We start from the raw sequence: 25,244 nt of genomic DNA on the forward strand, positions 1-25,244 counted from the left end.
GTATATATTACATACATACATACATATTTGTATACACCTAACTATTTTATTATTTAATCCAATCGATTGAAACCCCGCAAACCACAAATTTAATCGATTATCGATGTAACCTATCAAAACCTACGATGACAGATAAACTCCAGTTACGCGCATGCGCCAACAGGATGCGCGCGACGCGCCACGAATCATTAAACAGACGGATTAGCACGCATTTGTTTTGTTGATTTGGGCTGGTATTACCTACGTCATAGCTAGCTCTGAGAGTAACAGCCATGTTCGAACTTCAAAGATAACGATATGGATCGGATTCAGTGTCAAACAAGTGTCAAAAGTAACGTTTTTGTTTGAAGAAACGTCACTTTTGACACTTGTTTGACACTGACATATCCGATCCATATCGTTTCTATATCTAATATTTGACGTATCTTAAAGTTCGAATATGGCTGTAACACGGTATTGTAATATCCACATACCATGAAGCTAGTGCATCTCTGTGCTGCTTAAAATACGTTTACGCCTTATAAGCGCAGAGGGTCTACCGGTCGCACTATATAGATTTTCGATTTTCGTAGTAGACCCTCTGATACGTAACTCGTAGATCACATTTTTGATGCGTATTTTACCGGTGCTTAAAGTTTTTGACATAACATTTATAAAAGCGGCCAAGTGCGAGTCGGACTCGCCCATGAAGGTTTCCGTATTTAGGGGATTTATGACGTATTAAAAAAAAAGCGGCCAAGTGCGAGTCGGACTCGCCCATGAAGGGTTCCGTATTTAGGCGATTTATGACGTATAAAAAAAAACTACTTACTAGATCTCGTTCAAACCAATTTTCGGTGGAAGTTTACATGGTAATGTACATCATATATTTTTTTTAGTTTTATCATTCTCTTATTTTAGAAGTTACAGGGGGGGGGACACACATTTTACCACTTTGGAAGTGTCTCTCGCGCAAACTATTCAGTTTAGAAAAAAATGATATTAGAAACCTCAATATCATTTTTAAAGACCTATCCATAGATACCCCACACGTATGGGTTTGATGAAAAAAAATTTTTTGAGTTTCAGTTCGAAGTATGGGGAACCCCAAAAATTTATTGTTTTTTTTCTATTTTTGTGTGAAAATCTTAATGCGGTTCACAGAATACATCTACTTACCAAGTTTGAACAGTATAGTTCTTATAGTTTCGGAGAAAAGTGGCTATGACATACGGACGGACAGACAGACGGACAAACGGACAGACGGACAGACGGACAGACGGACAGACGGACAGACAGACAGACAGACAGACATGACGAATCTATAAGGGTTCCGTTTTTTGCCATTTGGCTACGGAATCCTAAAAACTACTTACTAGATCTCGTTCAAAGCAATTATCGGTGGAAGTTTGCATGGTAATGTACATCATATATTTTTTTTAGTTTTATCATTCTCTTATTTTAGAAGTTACAGGGGGGGGGGGACACATTTTACCACTTTGGAAGTGTCTCTCGCGCAAACTATTTAGTTTAGAAAAAAATTATATTAGAAACCTCAACATTATTTTTGAAGACCTATCCATAGATACCCCACACGTATGGGTTTGATGAAAAAAAAAAATGGAGTTTCAGTTCTAAGTATGGGGAACCCCCAAAATTTATTGTTTTTTTTTTCTATTTTAGTATGAAAATCTTAATGCGGTTCACAGAATACATCTACTTACCAAGTTTCAATAGTATAGTTCTTATAGTTTCGGAATAAAGTGGCTGTGACATACGGACGGACAGACAGACGGACAGACGGACAGACGGACAGACGGACAGACAGACAGACAGACAGACAGACATGGCGAATCCATAAGGGTTCCGTTTTTTGCCATTTGGCTACGGAACCCTAAAAACCAGTTATAAATATCAAGTCTTATGTCTATAATTTTCTCGTCGCTTCATTAAATAAATAAAATAAATAAATAAAAATTCGTTTATTAAAAGAAAAAAGATAAAATAACATAACTAGCTCAGTGGTCCCACACTAGGCTAGGCCTGTGTCGTGGTGACCGCTCTACAGAATTGCTAAAAACATAAAATTTTGGGGTATCCTCTAAAACTAGACTTTTCTTTTACATGAAAACTATGTTAACGTACTACGTTACGTACATTAACGTTAAAATCGACTTTACCTTTATACCTACGTAGATAAGATTTTCTCGCTCAGGAGTACTTGCAATCGACGGTGGACTTACCTGCAAAGAGAAAAAGAAACATATTTAGTAATTTTATTACGAGTAGTTGCTCTCGTTTTTCCGGATAATAAAGATTTCATATCATATTGCATAAGCATCGCTTGGACTGACCTGTACAAAAACATTTTATATCAGAATTTACATTACAGCGTTATAAGGCGATGATTATTTTTCAAGCAGTTTCTTGATCTTTTGTGACTGAAAAAGGAACTCCTATACCTGCAAATCTTGAATAAATTCGCGTACGGGACAACGGTAGATACATTCGTGAAATGCTGCATAAGAATAATTCTTGGCTTTTTTGACAATGCAAGCATTGACAGCCGGCAGTACCTCATTACTTATTAATGTATTCCATGTCATGTCTACAATTAAATAATCTATGCCATCGTGCTGTGACTGTGACATAATGCCACCCATACATACGATTACGGCGCGGGCCATACACGAATCGTCACTATAATTGTATTGTTTTATTGTCAGTCACATGCGTCAAGCTTGAGGATTTGGAGACAGTTTCTAATTTGTTTTATCATCAGAAATATCACTAGGGCGAACTTACGAGTCCCCAGGAAGCTCGGTTCTCCATACAACCGTAGTTACAGTCTCATTTTAAAACGACTAGCTAGATTGCTCTAAAACCTATGTACTTACAATAGGATAAGGTATATCTAATCCTGTTATAAGTTTATGTAGCTTCAGATACCATACTTAAAAAAATACATCGAATTTAAGTTTTACATACAAAACTTGTTTTTGATTTATTTCGTTTGTTTTATAAACTGGAGCTTTATAAACTAATTACAGAACTAGATATACCTCATGTCATTGTATGTGAAAAGTTTAATTACAATCCAACATGTATAGTTTTAAAATGAGAACAAAACTCCGTTTGCAACAAACAACACAATAAACAAAACATATATAGGTGTATAACATATTAAATCAATTACGAGCAAGTAATTCTAAAATAGACTCTTTTTATAAATCCACAGAATCCCAAAAAGCACTTAAAGTAAACTTTAAAGTCGGCTATTGGCTACTACACGTCTGTCCTGTCACCCAAGTGACAGGGTACACGCGCGGAAACGCTATTCGCCTTAACGGGTAACATTCGGTGTGTTAATTGCTATTGTTCACTATTTTAAAGCTTTTGAGTAAACAAAATTATTTCTTGTCTTATAGGCATTTTCATTCCATCGTTCGCAAAATTCTACAGACAAATTTTGTTTAAATCCTTAAACAGTTAGTTAATCTTTTAACTTTAAGTTACCTCTGCAGCCATTTTTTATATGACAAAGCGTGAATTTGTCCGACTCTATTATCTTGAAATACTAATCGATGTTAAACTTCACAAGATGCAAGAAATATATAACACTCATAAATCATAATACTTATACATATTTAATTAACTGCACTATTTAATATCTAACCTGATAGTGTTAACTAAAGTCTATTTTTTTATTCGGTAGACTAAAATGACATTTCATAGTATGAAATGACATTTTATGTTCATACTATGAAATGTCATTTTAGTCTACCGAATAAAAAAATAGACTTTAGTTACCAACCAATATGAGTTCTTCTGAAAGACGGCTACCCAAACGTGAACTGGAAATGATTCCTTTTAAAGGGATAAGTTAGCTTTGTAAAGTCAAGTGTAAAATATGGGTGCACTTAATTCATAAATTACCTACGTCATTTCAAATTGGGGGGGGGGGGGGGTCTGGACATCGGATGATGGTAGCAAGACGTAGGAGGAAACGGGGTCATTCGAAGCATGATTTTTGGATGATTTTAGGGGGGGGGGGTTTAAAAATCGTCAAAAATAAATGACGTAATTTATGGACATATGTTAACGAATGAAGAACTAAATACTATTATGTAGTAGTATGGTACATATTTCTGAGTAAGTTGTACCTATGCACCCGTATTTTTACACCTGACTGTAGTAAGTACTTGTATTGTATTGTATTAAATAATAAGATAACAAATAAAATAAAAAATAAGCGATTAGTTAGAAACCGAATCCCAGTAACGCCTTTGCAGTGTTATGTTATGTCAACTTACGACAACATTAAAAAAATGTCTGACTGACAATACAATGTTTTTTTTTTACTTAAAACAAGTAGACATCAACTTAGAAAAACAACATTACGTTAACACAATTAATTTACCTGTCAGTGTATTAGTTTAGCTAGTTTTTGCTACATGATGTCATGTTATTTAGCTTTAGGTCATTGATTTAAAAAAAAAACATGTATCTTCAGGTGTTATTTTAAATTTGATAATGACTCACGAAATATGTTACTATGGATAAAACAGTAGGTAACACAATGCTAGTCGTAAGTCTTAATAAAACTCAAGGGAACATGCTCTTTCACTTAAATCATCAGTAATTACTAATTAAGTGTATTTTTAAGCATTTAAAACATCACTTACAATTTTAAGCTCGGACTTAAAGAGTCTTAATACTTTTAATCGGCCAATCACAAGGCTCCATTATCACTAATGGCTTTTAATGACGTATATATAAGGGTTAATTGGGGTTTAAATATTTTTATTCACCCCTTAATTGAGTGAGACAGACGGAAAGAGGAGTAAATTATTAAGACGTGTCGAATTAAGGGGAGTACTCATTGGCAAGGATGAGTCAGAAATTCAAAAAGGTAGGTAGATATTCTTAACTTATTTTGAAGAAATTGTAAAAAAATAAGAATAGTAATAGCAAAAAAAGTAAAGATAAAGAATCTTTTTGGTACAAATTAGTAAATTATATATCCAAATAAATAATTATAATTGTTTGGGTGATTTCAAAGTAGGAACGGTAATTAATATCAATGGAGGCTTTGATAACTTTTTTTTTTTTATTTATGACTTAGTACGTATCAGTTTTCCACGAATAAGAATCCATGGAAACACCTAAAATCTCGTTTCTTTTATTCCCTTTACTATTTAATGTAATTTTATTTTTATTATTTGCTGGTACAGCGGCAAAATAAACACTGGAAAAAATTAACTGTCCGCCCATTTCAACATGTCAGCATTTTTCAGCTTTCGGGTACGGATCCCTAAAACTTGACTCCACTGTTACTGCACGTCGACACCTTAACGGAACAAAACCAAAAAACAATTTTGATTTATCACGCAATTAAGTAAATTAATTGTTATACTTGCAGTTGCGATATGACGGGCCTCTGTCATAATATCAAAAAAACTGGCCAAGCATATTCTTAATGGGCAAGGGCGTATTTCGCCATGCTAGGTTTTTTAGTTTGCAAAATGGAGGTAATTATGACATGTTTGAAAATGTGAATGTTATAAAATTATCGTTAATGGGCTGTGAAATGAGATGGAGTATAAAAACTAGCGTATCGTCTACAGTAGCAGACAATGGTAATACCATCGTCCACACTGTTAACTGACAGTTCTTACTCGTATACCTTATTACAAAAGACATAAGGCTCACCGACGGACAGTTAAGAGTGTTTCTGTTTATACTACTTTACTGCTCTGGGTACATCGTCGATTGAGTACAAAGTTTTGCCGCATAATACTATTGATATTTCGACGCAGTTACATGCGTCGAAATATCGGGAGATCAAAAACAATACAAAAGGTAATCACGGTTCATATCCCGGTCGATATAAGTCTAGTGAAAGTGGACCCTTCTGTGGAATGCGATCTATTCAATTAGGCCATTAAAAAGAGTCGAGAAATACCACTCCACTTGCTTCTTAATATCATATGTCTTTCGGTTCATTTGGGAGAGTACCATAACTGAGGGAAAGTTATCAGGTAAGTTATTTTATTTACTGAAAGAATTTATTTTATTTACATTAATAAATGTTAAATTATTTGCTGAAACCCAGCAGTATTCTTCACACCCCTGTTAAAGTAAATTAACATAGTAATTTACGCAAAGAGCATTTAATCAGATTACTGGAAATGCCGCGAATCCCTCGACATTGACAGATGTTTTTCACTCCTTAATGGTCGAAAATGGCGGGCTGTCGACGTTAATGTCAAGTTCGTGATAATTGACCATTAAGTTTGAACAGGTGTCAACTTGAGTGTCAAGGAGTGGGTCCGGGAAAGATGGACGTTTTGGGAAGTGGATGAAAGGGAAGAAATTCTAAATGTGTCTCATTTGTACACAGCCAACAAGCGCGTAGGCTATCTAGCATTTGACGTCTATGAAAATAAGGATTTAAGACCATAATTAGTACTTTTGTGTTCTGGAAAAAGTAGACAGCAGAATTATTTACTTAAGTCCAAAATGGTTGATTTTAGTATTCTGACTAGGATAGAGTATAAGTACCTACTTAAATCACAATTTTTGACACAAAAAAAATATGAAGGATTGTGAATTTATCTGAGGCTTCCCCTTTTTAAAAAACGGAACCCTTATAGATTCGTCATGTCTGTCTGTCTGTCTGTCTGTCTGTCTGTCTGTCCGTCTGTCCGTGTATGTCACAGTCACTTTTCTCCGAAACTATAAGAACTATACTGTTGAAACTTGGTAAGTAGATGTATTCTGTGAACCGCATTAAGATTTTCACACAAAAATAGAAAAGAAACAATAAATTTTTGGGGTTCCCTATACTTAGAACTGAAACTCAAAATTTTTTTTTTCATCAAACCTATACGTGTGGGGTATCTATGGATAGGTCTTCAAAAATGATATTGAGGTTTCTAATATCATTTTTTCTAAACTGAATAGTTTGCGCGAGAGACACTTCCAAAGTGGTAAAATGTGTGTGTCCCCCCCCCCCCCCTGTAACTTCTAAAATAACAGAATGATAAAACTAAAAAAAATATATGATGTACATTACCGTGTAAACTTCCACCGAAAATTGGTTTGAACGAGATCTAGTAAGTAGTTTTTTTTTAATACGTCATAAATCGCCTAAATACGGAACCCTTCATGGGCGAGTCCGACTCGCACTTGGCCGCTTTTTTTCTGACATAATAACATGAAAAAATTAGTGCGTAAATACATCTCCTTTATTTTTCTTAATCCCTAATGCGGATAAAAATTATCACTTACCTACACTTTAGAATTATTTTACAAGCAATATATTATTTCATGATATTTTCTTCCCAAAAACTCATTTCACACCCCGGACTCGAACCGCGACCTCCGCAAGAGTGCTACTCGTGTAAGATAATTTAATAAAGTGATATCAATAAATAAAGCTGGTTAACTAAGCGACGCACGCGCATGTAAAGTTCAAAGGCGAGCATAAATGTCACTGCGCACGAATTATGCCGTAACTCAGGGATACTAGCTTACGCCTGCGGGTGCACTTGCTTATTTATCCTGGCGAGTCTTTGAATGTTTTTGGAACGATTTTGGAGTCTTATAAAGTCGGAGTGGATATCGTCCCAACTTACATTTTGACATCAAAATGATATTTAAATGATGTAATTTGGTTATCATACACCCTTGCGTCTCGCTCCCGCCCGTACTAAACGGCTAATTGTTAATTTAGATATCAATTTGATGTAAGAACGTAAATTTGATCAACTTCAAGAGTCACACGAACCTCACCGCCGCGATACAATCGAAGTTATAACGCTCTCAATTTAAAATTACATTCTGCAATAACAGATTTATGCCTGGTACTATTGTTTCCGTTTCTATTAGAAATTGTAACCCATCAAAAAGATTACATGTAAAAAGGCAAGTCTCGCAACGTTTCTACTACAAAAAAGTTTTGAGATGTAATGTGAAACCAAGTCGGTTATTTTAATCAGTGCCAGGGGGTGTTAAAACCGTATTAATAAGATATCTTTAATTTGTAAGTGCCACTTGCACCATCCCACTAACCCAGGGTTAAGCGGTTAAACCGTTAACCCAGTGTCTAATTGTACTGGTAACCATGGTAACTCCTTGTTTAACCGGTTAACCCCGGGTTACTGAATGGTGCAAGTGGCCCTAATACGTATAATGACTGAGTGTGTCAGTGTCGTGACGTACAATAATTCTTAAACTACAAGTTCAGATTTAATGTTTTTGAGAATATATCTTAAGCATGTTAAATCCTATATGTCACTGAAAATTCAGGGGTCTAGCTTCAGCCAGCACAAAATTACAGGACGTCGAAAATGGCCTTAATCGCTTCGAGAAAAGGATGGTACGGCCGTGCCTCTTTGTTTTGCTCGACTTGGCGGGGGCACTGACGTGCCCCCAGATATAAAGTGGAAATGGGACAAAGGGGAGTTAAAAGTTTAACAATATCTTTTCATATGTTGTAAATATTTCACACGTTTTAATTGCCTTAATATAATACAAAATTAATATATGCGCATACGCATGCAGTAGTTATCGCGTATTATTAGTGAACTCATAAATAACCAGGAGGAAGTGTCCAGTTATTTATAATTAGCGGTTGAAATGTCAAGTCAGTGCACTGTTATGATTGTAATAAGTCAATGCAATATCTTACGGGCATACCAAATTGTTGACATGTAAGTACCTAAGATAAAACGAGATAAAATTTGAAACAATAATTTTATGGATAGGTCTTTTAACATCAGAAAATAATAGCTATATGCCTATATGACACAGGTCTAGAATGTTCAAGATTATCTAACTTTGCGATGTATTTGCATAGGTACTATAAAATGTGTGACCTATTTGCGAGCTAATTACCCCAATGCGTTCTTGTCTATCTAGAAATCTAGGATAAAAAAAACTAAGTAGGGTAAATCGTCAATTACAGGGCACCGGCTAATAACTGGCCACCCTAAACTAAAAATGAATTCTATCGAACTATAAACAGAATTCATTTTAGTATATGGTGTCAATAACTGGCCACCCCACCTAATGCAATTAAAAATAAAAATTGTTTATTTCCGACCATCTGATCCATATTTGGTTTATAGGTGAATAGAATTCATTTTGAGTATAAGGTGGCCAGTTACTGAATAGTGGCCAGTAATTGAAGAATTGGTATATGCAGGTAAAATATAATTTTCCCATACAGCACGTGAACATTGTTGATACAAACCACGAACTGCTTGCCATTCCGGCTCGTCACAGTCCACGAATCATAAATAAATCAGGCGATTCCCATAACAATGGCGGACAATGGTGGAAACCGGGCAAAACATTCTTCAAAAAGTACGAAATATTTAATATATCCATCTAACATAACACATTACTTTCTCAGACATCACTACACCTTTACATGCGGTTTTCACCTAAGAGTGATGTTTGAGGAAGGTTTGTGTATAATTTGTTAACCTGCGAAGCCGGGGCGCGTCGCTAGTAATACATATAATCAGCTTCACCTTTCGACTTTTATTGCGCCCTTTTTACATTACAATACAAATATTATGTACTTTTTTCAAGAGACACATGTTTTGACGTTTAAACCTATTTTTTTCAGGGGCGTTAACTTACCAGTGCTAGTGATTGATTAAATATCGTCTATTATCGATATCGATAGCAAGCAGTTTCTAAATCATAATAACACATGTGACCCGTCCTATTTTGATGTCGATTAATAATAAGAATTGATAATTGTTATGATAAGTAGCAATCTCAAAACAATACTTAGAACTATAGATAAGCATCTACTTTAACGATATTGATCAAAGATTAAGATGTACAGTCAAGTGTAAAAATATGGGTGCATATAACTTATTCAAAAATTTGCCCCATATTTCTTAATTCGCTGATATAAGAGCTATGGGACATATTTTTGAGTATAATGTGTGCACCCATATTTTTACACTTGATAAGAGTGGAACTACTCGTACGTTTGTATGGAGAACCGAGCTTGCCGGGGACCCTTAAACTGACAGAGTTGCGAATATGTGCGACGTTATTCGCATTTTGTTTCGCAACTGTTCAAAAACACTTCATCCCTAATTGTCACTACGGTCACGTACGATACCATATGGAAGTTCCATTGAAGCGATCTGCTTTTCAAATGCCCGTATGCTGTCTGGGAATATGCGGGGCAAGACCTCAATTCCAATACAAATATAATCGTTAATGTATAATATATGTACGAGTATGTATTACGTTACAAATTTTTATATGTTTTGACAACCGGTCTGGCATAGTGGGTAGTGACCCTGCCTATGCAGCTGATGATCCTGGGTTCAAATACCGGTAAGGGCATTTATTTGTATAATGAGCACAGATATTGTCGTGGATGTTTTCTATAATATTTGTATATTATATGTATCGTTGTCTGAGTACCCACAACACAAGCCTTCTTGAGCTTACCGTGGGACTTAGTCAATCTGTGTTAGAATGTCCTATAATATTTATTTATATGTTGTATTGTATGAATATTTCTATAGTGACCCGTTTCACCTGCCCTTAAGTGCACTCCTAATATTTTTCTATGATATCAATCTCTAACACAGTAGGTAAATATTACAATATTATCGGTGGCTTCTAGTGTCGCTCATTTGATAAACATTAATTTATCATAGCGATACGATAAAAAACATGTTGGCCTACGCATTTACATAGATAAATAAACAGATACATACAACTTCAACTTCAACTTCTTCAACTTCAACATTTATTCAGCAAATAGGCCACAAGGGCACTTTTACACGTCAACATTGAATTTACATACAAGCAAAATAATAATAATAATACATCAACAATTATTAAATACAACTACAACTACCAAATCAAACTAACGTAATACAATTACTTAGAGATGTATAAGGTCTCTTAATGTCGAATTACATAAAAAAACTATAATAATAATATTAAAATAAAAACAAAACGGATACATGGAAAAAAAAATTTTACTTATTTAGAGGTATAAATGTCTCTAAGTGTCAGAACTAAAATACAGAATTCATTTTAGTATAAGGTTTCAATAACTGGCCAGTCTTCAATAACTAGCCACCTTATACTAAAATGAATTCTGTTTATAGGAGAATAGAACTCATCTTTAGTTTAAGGTGGCCAGTTACTAACAGGTGGCCAGTTCCTGGCGAATTACCCTACCAACATCATCTTTAGCCTTACCACCAGTTTGAAACTGACATATTCGCTAGCGTGTGCGTAACTTACTTTCTATGCATCTCACTTGTACTGGCATATTAGTGCGAGCAGTAACAGGCTAGCAAATATCTCAGTGTCAAACTCGTGGTAAGGATACTTGTCATTGGCAATACGTATTACTTAAATTTAAAAGTAACTCTATCGCATAGTTGAATAAATGTCACTTTTGACACCGACAGATCAGTACGAGTAAGTATCATATCGGAAACAAATTGAACAACTAAAACTCGAATTGGCCAGTTAAGCTTGTTCGAATTACCAATCGGCCTTGATCGGAGCCGATCGGGGGCGTTCGGCGATCTATCGCCGATCTACCGTGGGCGGAGGCGCCGGCGCAGGTGACGTGCGATATGGAGGCTGTGGGTTTGAATCCAGACCTGCGATATTTTCTTATTACTAACTGTACAGTGCCATTCTATGGAACTTGCTAACTATGTACACAAAAGTCACTAGTAAATTGACATTCAGAGACAATTTTAATATATGGCGGTTTGTTTACATAGTAAGCAAGTTCCATAGAATGACACTTTAGTATCTTACTGAACTTCAAGACTTTCCTGCCTGAAGTTTACCCGTTGGTAAAGGCATCTCGCTCTCATTAATACATGTACGGACAGTGTGCAAAAGCACGCGCGACTGACATCATTTAGATATCATTTTGATATCCTAATGAAAGTTAGAATTGATCTCATGCCTAAAAAGACAATAAATAATTTATAGAAATAGTCACGTGATTTTTCCTAGCATTTGTAATACGATAGATTTTTTTCGTTAGACATTTGTCGATGTACGATTGGCATCTTGGCTAGGCTCCATACTCCATAGGGTGCATACGACCATAGGCTAAAGATATAAAACAATATTAAGAAAGAACTTTCTGTACATAAAAAAAAATGTTTTCGCTTTTATATTGTTTGTTTTAAGTTACACGCAAATGTAACATTTCAAATTAAATAACAGCTTATAGAAACTCAATAAATCATAACAAGCTAATATTGTGTTATTTTTACAAGTAGTAAAACCCACCAATTATTTCACAAAGCAAGGCCTAACATAATAGTCATAAAGTGCGAATCTATCATCGGTAATTATTATTTTATTCAGTTAAATTAATAAATCAAGCGCCGGCGCCTGTATATGAGAGTAGTTATTAAATAATCAGAAAGCGCACTATATGTGTAGTGAGATTGTAATAGGTATAAACAATTAAACATTGAAATGAAACCTTAAAGATATTTTCTTGAAGTATAATTTGGTCAACCGACGAAGCCACTTAAAAATACAGGTAGAAAAGCAATGCAATTTGCTAAGTCACTTAAAAAATGGTTGGGGATCATCGAAAGTTGCTTCTTTATAATTTTATTTAAGTAATGTAGTTTAAAAAAAAATTGGCCAAGTGTGTCAGACCACGCATAATGGTTCCGAAAATTGCTATATATACTAAGCAAAAGAGCGTACCATTGCGAGACTTGCGTCTTTAAGAAAATAGTTATTAAAGTTACTTGAGAAAATAGCCAAAAAATGACCATCCCAACGTAAAGTAAAGTATAATGTAAACTCTCTGTTTTGTATTCTGTGCACCGGCGCCCGCGCCGCCGGGCGCTAAGCCGCTATAATTACAGGGTGTTTAATGATATGCTCGGTTATGCTAATCCGAGACACTCGCTCCGACTGAAGGCTTTCGTCATGCCTAACTGCTATTACGAAATGTCTCAACTAAATGTCTATATTTGCAAATTTTATGCTTTTGATGCGCGAGTTTATTTGAAGTGTCATTCTATGGAGCTTGCTAACTATGTAAACAAACCGCCATATTGAAATTGTCTCTGAATGTCAATTTACTAGTGACTTTTGTTTACAAAGTTCCATTAGAATGACACTTGAAGTAATCAATTGTTTCAACGACAGGCTTTTCCTGCCACCTGTCTACGTAGAATGATAATTTCCATGATAAAAAAGGTATAGGTATGAAGAGGTAACAAGCAGGGCCCTTCCCTTAAATTAAAAAAAAATACAAAAAAAAATTGGTACTACCTAGAGTCTGTGCGGAAAAAGAAGAGTCGTGGAATTATATGGGGCACAATACATTCCTCGACTCCTCTTTCCGCACAGACTCTACCAGACTATAATAAAGCTACATACTTTTTAAATAAGTATGTAATAACACAGAGATAGCCAGTAATGAATCACACTACATTTCACCGTTTCAGCGTAACCTGACTCACAGATATGTGTATATGATACTGTATATGCTCGCAGGAACACTGCGCCTATCCGGTGGAATGTATGTACCTACGTCTGTATTTGATGTGTGAGACATTTACAAGTTCAAAGCCGGAGTGTTTGTAAAGTGAGACAGGGACATTTATGGGAAATCCCTACTAGGTAGATAATAAGTTTTTGGCAAAAATTTAATTTTTGGTACAAGCTTTTATCGCTGACTGTACTTTTCTTACGACAGACAACGAATACTCATCGAGACAATTCTAAAAACCCCTAACACAATTAGGTTCCGTTGTTTCATCACAGAGTTCCTATGGCCACCTCCTGTCTCCATCATCAGATCAGTTCGACAGTACCATATTATTGTATTGTCATCAGAACTACATACAGCTGCCAATTTTCATGACGCTACGATCCTTGGAAGATGGTTAAATTAGTTACCTTAGATTCCATTACATAGTTATACATACAGGTCGACCTAATAAAAGCTTGTTAAAAACTAATCGTGCATATTTACCATCATCTGTTCCGCGAACCTGCCAATTAGGCGCGAGAGACTAATTTTAAAATTATAATTTAACCCTTGAAAAGGAAGGATTTTAGTCTAAACTTAAAATTTTAAAATGCACGTACAATTATTTAAAATAGTTTCATCTCGCGAGTTTAAACCTAACCAAAAATTGGTAAATATATCAAAAATCCTCTAAAGAAAACTCAACTATATCGGTCTATATGTTTTAGAAGTAATTGGGAGCATTCCGTATTTCGTTCAGTTGACTAAAAATAATGGCAGTTGATAAGTATCTGACAATTTACTATTTTTAATTCTAGACTAGCAACCCGCCTTGGCTGCAAACGGGTTACATAAAACCTTAACTAATTTATACATCTAAACCATCACTCTAATGAAAGGTGAAAACCGCATGAAAATACGTTCAGTACATAAGTAAAGACAGAAGCGGCAGGGGACTTTGTTTTTTAAGGTGTAGTGAGACGAGTACTAAGTACGAGTAAGTAGGTATACAAATTGACAATTTCTATTGACACATATACAAAAGTAAACAGTAGCGTGCGACCTTAAAAGTAATTTAGTTGCAAAACAAAGATGGTATCTATCGTCTTCCATATCGGCCCGACCTTGCGGACTTCGCAATTGTTGCGAATGCTCCACATAAATAGAAGTTGGAATGTATTTTTTTGTAGGCGAATTTTAGTTTCGTAGAGACAGGGAAAAGAAAGAAAACCTGCGTACATTCGACAAACGCTTAACGAAAATAAAAAAATGTGTATCGTATTTGAAAAAATGTATGTGTAAAGTGATGTATAAAATTACATTACGAGTAAGTACTTATTTAAGTTGCGATTGGCGTTTTCTGTCAACGATTGTCATCTTGGCTGGATCTCTTGGCACAAGTTCGTATTTTTTTTACTTATTTATAATTTAAATTTGAAATAAATAAGTACTTTAGACGAATGAAATAGCGCTCTCATTTTTAATCGACGTTCTGAAATATCATGAAACTTGGCAATACGATTAAAGTAGCATATTATATGATAAAGATAAGATAAAAGATATATTCAAGTAGGCATATTACAATGCGCTTATGAACGTCAAATAAAGCTACACTGGCTCCATACGTCTTGTACATTCTAGTTTTTGATCCTATAAATTGTAGCACATACAAAACTCATTCTTCCCCTTTTAAACTCTAGTCCAGTCAGCCGACTTCCCTCCATCTTAACGTCTGTCACATCTACTTATGTAAATACACTATTACCCAAGAGCGAAGCCCGGTCAGCCAGGTGCACGTTGACAGGTAACTACATATCTAATTTAAATACCGTCTGGTTTCGTCAGAATCACAGAATGACATTCTGCTAAACGCCTGTCGGATTATCTTGAATGTTAAATACTTATTATATTTGCCTAATTTGATTAAAGAAAACTAGTTTTAAAAACCCCTGCCGTTTCCACAGTAATGCTTCAATCAATCGTAGTTGGTTGCAACTTTGCGGATTTAATCATCTTTATAATTGAACTTTGACATAAGTAGGACCAATCAGAAACTATATACTTTTCAATAAAAACATTAAGGTCCAAATTGGATCAGAAATACCGAAGTTATAACTGTTATAAGGGAACAAAAACGCATAAAAAAAAGATACTGTCGAATTGATAACCTCCTCCTGTTTTGAAGACGGTTAAAAAGCTTTAAGAATTAGAATAAAATTAGGAGGTTTTCTACCTGTCCCTAAACATCATTAGAGTGACAGGGATATAAAGGTCACCACAGTACACTGGTTCACCTCACCAGCGCCCGCGCATCTAATGCAACACCCGTCCAGTTTACCAATCTGTACTGAACCAGTTCGGGGGTCCGTGGGAGTTCTTAAACGGGAAAACTCACTGGTCAATATTAGTCTATGTACTAGCTTCTATACGTGACTTCATCAGACGTTCTAGCATGAGTAGAATGACAATTTCCGTGATAAAAACTATCCTGTAATAGTCGGACCACACTAAGTCTTCAAGCCAAAGGCTACGTCAAGTATAGAGCTTATTATAGGGGTATGTATGTATCCATTCTTACCAGTTTCTGCTAAGTTAGCGTATGAGTCTATGTTCTTCCCCAGCACTCAAACTGTGTCCGTGACAAACAGACCGACAGAGTTACTTTTGCATTTGTAATATTAGTACGGATTAGCCAAAACTCCATTGTAATAAAATAGTACAAATTTAAAACAAATTTTGCATAGCTTTTGACAGAATTCTGTGAACCGTTTGATGATCGGTCTGGCCTAGTGGGTAGTAACCCTAGGTACCTGTGAAGCCGACGGTACTGCGGGTTCGAACCCCAGTAAGGTAATTTGTGTGATGAGCACAGATATTAGTTCGGGAGTCATGGGTGTTTTCTATATTTATATTTATGTATATCGTCGCCTAGCACCCATAGTACAAGCTTTGCTTAGTTTGGGGCTAGGTTGATCTGTGTAGGACATAGACTAGGAATCCTCTAGACGGAGTTTAGAGCAATTATTTCATGAAACCGATGCTGCCAAAAATATGGGGGTGCGGGGGGACGAGGTGAGCGAATCCCGTGCCGTGATTGGTCCGTTCAAAGACACGGACCAATCACGGCACGGGATTGAATCGAAGATGGAGTAAAACTACCGTATAAGTGGCAGAGGGGGTAGCGTTACTATGCTCAGTCTAGAGGATGTCTTGTCTGTGGTGTAGGATGTCCCCTAATACTGATTTATTTATTTAATATCTGGGAGACCGAGCTTTGCTCGGAAAACTTATAAAAACTCAGATTAGCGTTTTCCCAGAGATAAGACCTAGCTAGATCGATTTTTCGCCCCCGAAAACCCCCATATACCAAATTTCATCGAAATCGTTATAGCTGTTTCCGAGATCCCCGAAATATATAAATAAATAAATAAATAAACAAACAAGAATTGCTCGTTTAAAGGTACAAATATCTGGGTGACCGAGCTTCGCTCGGAAAACATATAAAAGCTCGAAAATGCGCGTTTTCCCAGAGATAAGACCTAGCTAGATCGATTTTTCGCCCCCGAAAACCCCCGTATAGCAAATTTCATCGAAATCGTTAGAGCCGTTTCCGAGATCCCCGAAATATATATATATATATATATATATATATATATATATATATATATATAATAAATAAATAAATAAACAAGAATTGCTCGTTTAAAGGTATTAGATTAGATTAGAATATAAGATAAGATAGAGTTTACGATCTCGATCGAAGTACTAACCTTAAAAAAATATAACTAAAGTCGGTGGATTCTCTTCAATAGAATTGATCACTACCCAAGCGGATGTCAAGCCATTTCCTTACGCTGCGCCCGCGCCACTTGAAAAAGGGGCCAAGAAAATATTATCATATTTATATTATTGATAAGATTACAGGCATGTTTCATTAATAGATAAACTTATAGGTCGTCTCTATTGATTGGTTATCGCATTTATTGATAAACTGATAGAGTTGCGATATATATTTATTTACAAACATTTATAAAATAGGATTTATGAGACTTTTGCGTTAACTATGCTACGCCTAAATATTAAAATGTTCATCAACTTTGAAGGTGATATAGTAATAGGTAACTTTTTTTTTGTTATTCTGTCTCGTCATGCAGGCGACAATAATTGTATATTAAGGGCCTATAACTGCTATAAAATGTTATTTCAGTTATTTATTTATTTTTTAAGAGTGACCCAGGCGACCGTATCCATGGCAACCAGTGACGAGAATAATTGTTTCACCCAATAATTATAATTTCTAAAATATATAGTATTGTACAGTATGATGTAGGTTGCTACACCACTGAATTTCAGACATGGTAAAAACCATGATTTTCCCTATGTGTCATACACTAACAAACATGCTGGTCACCATGTTTTTTCTTTGTGTTTATCCGCTATAAATGTCATCATAAAAGCTGTCAGCAACAGTTTGTCAGCTTCTTGTCATCCTGAGTTACTTAAGTGTTATTTTGTGTATACGTAACGGTATTTTTCCTTTAATTTATGAGTTTTACGAGTCATATTTGAAGATGCAAATTGGTCAGTATAAGTATTTAATGTTGTACATATTTTTATTTCAAACTTGGGACTATTTATGTTATTTCTACTCAGAATCACTAGTTCCTCCGATCCTAATATGAGGTCCTAAAAAGTGTCCCAAGATTTTTATTTCCATTCCGTTACCGTTTTTCATAGACTCACTATGACGGTAACGAAAGCAACGTCAGTATCTAACCTAAATAAATAACCTAAGTAGATAAATAAAATCCAAGAAGTTATCAGCATTGATGCTTAGGTCAGGGTAAAGTATGGTCAGCCATTCTGCCAAATCCTCCTTCAGGCCTTACAGGTACAGAAAACTGGAGCAGCCTCACAGCCAATAATAAGACTACTAGATCTCTATAAATCTAAGACACTTACCCGACATAATGCGACGCCAGTATCCAACCTATCCAAGAAATTTACAGCATTGATCCTAAGCTCAGGGTAAAGGATGGTCAACCATTCCTCCAAATCCTCCTTCTTGGCGTAAATATCCTCAGAGGACTTTAACAACCTCGAAGCTAGGGTTTGCACGACGGATCCGAAATGTATGGGAATATCCGCGGATCCGGATCCAGATCCGGATAATTCCATACATTTCGGATCCGGATTGCAAACCCTACTCGAAGCTAATAAGACTACTTATTTTATATATATTTTTATAAAGATCTCTATAAATGTAAGACACTTACCCGACATAATGCGACGCCAGTATCCAGTCTGTCGAGGAAGTTGTCAGCATTGATCCTGAGCTCGGGGTAGAGGATGGTCAGCCACTCAGCCAAATCCTCCTTCATTGCGTAAATGTCCTCAGAGGATTTTAACAACCTCTAAGCTAATAAAACTACTAATTTTATAAAAAAAACTCTATAAAGCTTTAAATCTAAGACACTTACCCGACACAAAGCGACGCCAGTATCCAATCTATCCAAGAAATTGTCAGCATTGATCCTGAGTTCGGGGTAGAGGATGGTCAGCCACTCAGCCAAATCCTCTTTCATGGCGTAGAGGTACTCCTCGGAGGACTTAAACGGCCTGAACGGCCGCGCCTCCAGGAGGACGGCGCCTGCTGACGACATTTTAGATGGACATTGGCTCTGGAACAAGAGAAACACTGTAAGTAATTAATTATCACTATTAAATTAACTTATAACTAAGTAGCTAGCAGTTAATAGGCTAGAAGACAAATTTTTAATAATGGTATCAGTCGATACGATTTGTTTTGAGGATCAAATGTCTTATGGAACTCATTGCATTAAACAACACAGAAATGACAGTCAAAGTCTGACAATCGTAATGTAGACGAGAAACACCCCTTACTAACCGAGGTACTTGATCGCGATGTCACATTCAAATTAAAGGCCTTGAAGCCGTCTTGAAGTATGGAAAACGCGAAAATCTTCACTTTGACGGTTCAATAATGCGTTTGTGTACTAACACAAAAATCTGTTTTTAATTTGAACTTTGTTTTACAATAAGTAATAGTAAATTGGGATGACGAAATCGTTTGTTTGAGATAACAATAAACAAAAGAAATGCTACTTTATTGATTTATGAAAGATTATAATTAAATTGAAACGGAGTATACATTGTAATGCACATTGGGCCTTACGTGGTTAAACCCGTTTAATATCTACATGTGTTGTTCTAGTCTTCTTAAGTATGAAAAATCGCGACATTTGCCACCCGAATGTTGTCAAACCAGCAATTGTAGTGGACATGAGCAATTGCCACATCCATCAGATCCAAGGGTATCGTTTAAAAGTTAACGAGCAATTAGCGTTAATTAATAGCATCGTTTCGGTCCGTGATTCTATTTCACGGACAAATATTTTGGTACAGCAAATATTTAGTATCGAAACTCAACAATTTCTACCCAAGAATCGTTAAGAAATCTGAAAAGAATTTCAAATAAAAACTTAGTATCAGACGCCGACTATTCAAAACTTGGATTGGACTATTATTTATTCTGTGATTTGGAATAGAAGGAATTATTTTTATTAAAGGCCAGGCAGAGTTAAAAATAAAAATTAATACTTTTTTAAATGCTTACTTTGCATCTAATAGTAGTTTATGCAACAGTGATATAATAAGGGTTCTTAAAATTCAAGGGTCGAAGTTACAAAACGAGACGTAGTCGAGTTTTGTAAAAAAAGACCCGAGAATTTTAAGAACCAATTATGAGCTGTTGCATACATTACTTTTTCTATGACAGCTGCAGCAAAAAAAAAAAAAAAAGAAAAAAAAAACAAAAAAACAAAAAAAAAAAAAAAAAGAGTTATTATTAAAAAAAAAAGAGATTATTAAAAAAAAAGAGTTATTATTTAAAAAAAATTGAGTTATTATTTAAAAAAAAAAAGTTATTATTAAAAAAAAAAAAAAGAGTTATTATTGTAAATGAAAACATACCTCTTTCAATCAAGATGATCGGAACTTGTATCTTTAAAAAAAATAAAGCAGTTGTATTATACTCATAAGATGACTGCTAGCAGTCATCTTATGAGCCTATAGACAAAGCATTCAAATGACATTGCTTTAGATATCACTGTCAGTCATTTAATTGACACATTTAAGTGCTGGAGTAGAAAAAGTAAGCATTTAAGTATTAATGGATTAACAAAAGTTTGTAAGTAGTTGTTATTCAATCCTTCAATCACTGCACCTTATAATATAAAACAAAGTCCCCCGACGCGTCTGTCTGTTTGTGTGTAAGTATGTATGTTCGCGGTAAACTTGAAAACTACTGAACGGATCTTCATGCGATTTTCACCTATGTGTAAATTTTATTCGATAGCGTGACGAGCGTTCGCTTTGGGGTTATATCTATTTTTGTATGGGATTTTGGACAGCGCGCCTAGCGGGACGTAATGGAAACTCAAAATCCCATACAAAATGACACTTAACGCAAACGCGTACGTCACGTCACGCTATCAAATGAGATTTACACTAGGAGTACAGTTCAGTCTAGTTGTTTTTCTTTGAAAGTCAGTTATTATTGTTAAGAGACAGTTTAGCTGGACCATTTTCTACCTGTTTGTTTTATTCAGACCATTTAACCGTGCCAGCTGAATATGGAGTCAATTGGCCACGGCCGAAACAGGAGCGCATGCGTCAGCCATTGTGCGCGGGAAAGTTGCGCCGGAGTTCATTTTGGCGCACAATGCATAGGGGAGTTGATGAAGACCTGGCGCCCGTTTCTCAAAAGCGTGTAACTTATAATACAAGCGGATGTCACTTTTTTACAGCTTTTGTTAAAAAGCGGCCAAGTGCGAGTCGGACTCGCCCATGAAGGGTTCCGTATTTAGGCGATTTATGACGTATAAAAAAAAAACTACTTACTAGATCTCGTTCAAACCAATTTTCGGTGGAAGTTTACATGGTAATGTACATCATATATTTTTTTTAGTTTTATCATTCTCTTATTTTAGAAGTTACGGGGGGGGGGACACACATTTTACCACTTTGGAAGTGTCTCTTGCGCAAACTATTCATTTTAGAAAAAAATGATATTAGAAACCTCAATATCATTTTTGAAGACCTATCCATAGATACCCCACACGTATGGGTTTGATGAAAAAAAAAATTTTGAGTTTCAGTTCGAAGTATGGGGAACCCCAAAAATTTATTGTTTTTTTTCTATTTTTGTGTGAAAATCTTAATGCGGTTCACAGAATACATCTACTTACCAAGTTTCAACAGTATAGTTCTTATAGTTTCGGAGAAAAGTGGCTGTGACATACGGACGGACAGACAGACGGACAGACAGACAGACATGACGAATCTATAAGGGTTCCGTTTTTTGCCATTTGGCTACGGAACCCTAAAAAGGGACTTCCACTTGTATTACAAGTTACAAGCTTTTGAGAAACGAGCCCTGGAGCCTGATTCAGACTTAACTGTTACGGTTTTGATCATATTTTGATACGACTTTGAAGATTGATGAATGAAGTGAAAGCAGTGGGAGATACTCCTGACTTCGGGAAACCTCGCATTATTTTAGATTTCTCAGCTTTTGCCAAAAGTATTTCAAAAAATCAGATTAATAGTATTTTATGCAACCGTTGTTTAAGAGGGGTCAAAAAAGGCGAGTGGCGTGGGTAACAATTTGAGGCGAAGCCGAAAATTGTTAATAAAGACGCCACGAGTATTTTTTGACTCAGTTAAACAACGTTGCATACAATACTTTTTCTACGACCAAGCACTTACTTTGAAATAAAATTGTAAATTAATAAATATTTTTAATTCAAGAAGTAGCAAAAATGGAGGGTACGGGCGGGAAAAGAATGAATGAAAAAATGTCTATGGTTCACTTATTTGTCAGAGATGACATTTAATATAAGGTTGGCAACACTGTATTTCATTCAATATTTTTTTAGTGGTCATTACACGAAGTATCGTAAAATCGCCAAAAAGATACTGCGTGTATACACAAATTCTTATTTGGGGAATAGACTAGAGACTTGTCTTGACAACTATAAAGTAGGGTTTTAAAGGTGTGTGCACGACCCTTTAAATGACAAATAAAAGTACGGGAGTAGAAAAAAATAATTTATAAGTATGCGCCGCTACGAACAACGCCCCATTTGAGATAACACAAAAACTAAAACAAGCAGAAGTGTAGAGTTTCCCCCATTAGTCATTCACACCACTCACGCCTAGACAAACACACGGTCAAACAGTCCTATCTTTAAACTAAAACGGGACTTTATCTCGTAGGTAGGTCTACATTTAATGTACCTACTAGGAGCTCCACCATGAAAAAATTAAATGCCCAATAACTGAATGCCCAAAAAAGTTACGTTTCTGGTCGAAGAAATTTTAATATATGGCATTATTTATTTATTCAGGTGTGTCAAGCAAAATGTCATATTTTATGGCACTTAATTTCCCGGTAAGTTGACGCAACGCTTAGTTATGTACGGACTCATGGCGATGACACCACGTGCAAACATTATTTCAGCATTACTTGTACTGAAAATATTTCAGACGTTCGTTGCTATAAATAGCTCGGTTTTTTAGCGGGGTCCCTTTGTTTTCCGTAAAGTTTTAAGTCATAATGTATTGGTTGTCATATTATCATTAGTTATAAAACTGAAACCGTTAACTTTTCAGGATTTTCGTAAGGATATCCTATAGAGAGGTCAGGTTAGGTTAAGTTTGTTTTATGGCAATCCTGAAAAGTGACGCGTTTCTGAACCAAATGAATTATGACTAACGAAAATGCGGGCAAACAATACATTATGACTTAGAACTATTTGGGAAACAATAGAGACCCTTTTTTAGCATTAGAAAAAATTTAAACTATCTAAACGTGTCTTTTTTTTGAAAAACACTTTTGTAAAATAAGTCACGGCAAATATGTCACAATTATGAATCATATACGATTATTTACATTCTTTTCCTTTCATAAGTAATAGTTACTGATTTTTAAAAAGCGTTTTACATTTAACCTTTTAACCGCCAGCAATTTTTGATCGAGCGTGCTCGTGTCGCCACCGACAGTAATTGTACCACGTAGAGTAAGGTTGGCACATATAGTTACGGGAGTTATAAACGTGCTGTAAAAACCAAATCAGATCTTTCATAAGTAATAGTTACTGATTTTTAAAAAGCATTTTTCATTTAACCTTTTAACCGCTAGCAATTTTTAATCGAGCGTGCTCGTGTCGCCACCGACAGTAATTGAAGGGATGTTTACAAAAACAACATAACTGCTTAAAGCGGTTGACACTTTTTTAAGAACATTGTTAATCGTTTCAGGTGTCAACCAGTGCAGTCAGTTATGTTGTTTTTGTAAACATCCCTTCAATTGTACCACGCAGAGTAAGGTTCGCATAGTTACGGGAGTTATAAACGTGCTGTAAAAACCAAATCAGATCTTCGTCTTATTTATCAGACTGTGGCGAAATGAGCTGGATATGTAATGTCTTATATATCAGACTCTGGCGGTTAAAGGGTTAAAAGACACGTCAAGATCGCGTAGTCTTTTTCTAATGCTAAAAACAACGAACTATATATGTAGGTTATTTTTTTACTACTCAATAAGTTGGTAATGCTAAGACATAAGTTTTTCTAACTGTATGTACAGTCAGCAGCACTATGCGTGTGTTATTAATAAACATATTCTAGAAAAAAATACAATTTAAATCACAATTTAATGTCTCATAATGGCAAAACAAAATAAAATTATACTTAATTGAAAACTAATTAATTGAACTCACATTGTCTCTAATTAATTAGCCAAAGTGTAATCTCATTTGTCAAATTTCGCCCTAATAACCCAGTGTCACATTTAGCAACACACAGTAACATTAGGTCCAGTGAGAAGCTAGCATTATGCGTGTGTTGACAGACGGTAGGGTCAGCAAGACAATGGCCGGTTGCGCAACCAGCACGGTTGGGTGACTTCCGTTGTCGCCTTAAGGAGCGATAGCAGAAAAATTGGTTTGTTTATCTTTTTGAGGTGAAAACTTCTTTAGCGGCGCTGAGCACTATTTGAGGTGGGGAAAAATGATAAACTCGAGACAGCGTAAGGCGATCACGTGACCGTAAGGGGCGTAAGGTGGCCACTCATAATTTAAATGGCATTTAAATCAATAAAGAAAAACTCAATGTTATTTGTCATGGCAGTAAAAAGTGTGATCTTATTTGAGAATGATAATAATATGTAATAAATAAAATACCTCCGCTAAACGTATGTATCGTGTTACCGGGCGTCGGTAACATAGTGAGGTGAGTTTTCACTTCTATCGGCACTCTCGGAGTGCAACCGTTGTTGCTTGTTTTTTTGGTTAAGAGTAACACACGGATTGTGGAAGATGCGGGTTCAAGTCCTGCCGGAAGCGTAACTTTTTCCATTTTTTCCTTTAATATAAAATTTGGTTTGTTTATGTTTGCACAAACATTAAAAAAAAAATTTTGTTGTAGATTTTATTGTAGTTTAACCAATGTTAATATGTATGTAGGTAGGTTAGATTCGATCAAATAAATAACTAGGTAATTATTTAATCAGGTAGGTATCCGGTATATTCAAGTAACATTAAATATGGTTTATCATCAATTCATCGTAAAGAAATCGAAATGGATTTTTAGATTGACTGACTAAAACTGGATGGTTAAGTTCTTTTTAAATTTATAGTATGTAATTGTATAGTTT

General features: G+C 35.5%; 1 protein-coding gene across 2 annotated transcripts in view; it reads right to left on the bottom strand.

Moving 5' to 3' along the window:
- LOC134657217 (GAS2-like protein pickled eggs) overlaps window positions 1-25,244 on the bottom strand; it is a 120,828-nt gene that overhangs the window by 84,672 nt on the left and 10,912 nt on the right. The window contains exon 2 of one of the 2 annotated variants that reach the window (XM_063512781.1): window positions 18,985-19,185. In XM_063512781.1, the coding sequence (XP_063368851.1) occupies window positions 18,985-19,167 (183 nt within the window). In that variant the 5' untranslated portion in view covers window positions 19,168-19,185. Of the gene's footprint in view, window positions 1-18,780; window positions 18,897-18,984; window positions 19,186-25,244 lie in introns of those variants that run through there. The other variant, XM_063512782.1, reaches the window with a different exon arrangement.

The sequence above is a fragment of the Cydia amplana genome, chromosome 19 (assembly GCF_948474715.1).
Source record: "Cydia amplana chromosome 19, ilCydAmpl1.1, whole genome shotgun sequence".
In the NCBI taxonomy this organism is placed as follows: Eukaryota; Metazoa; Arthropoda; class Insecta; order Lepidoptera; family Tortricidae; genus Cydia; species Cydia amplana.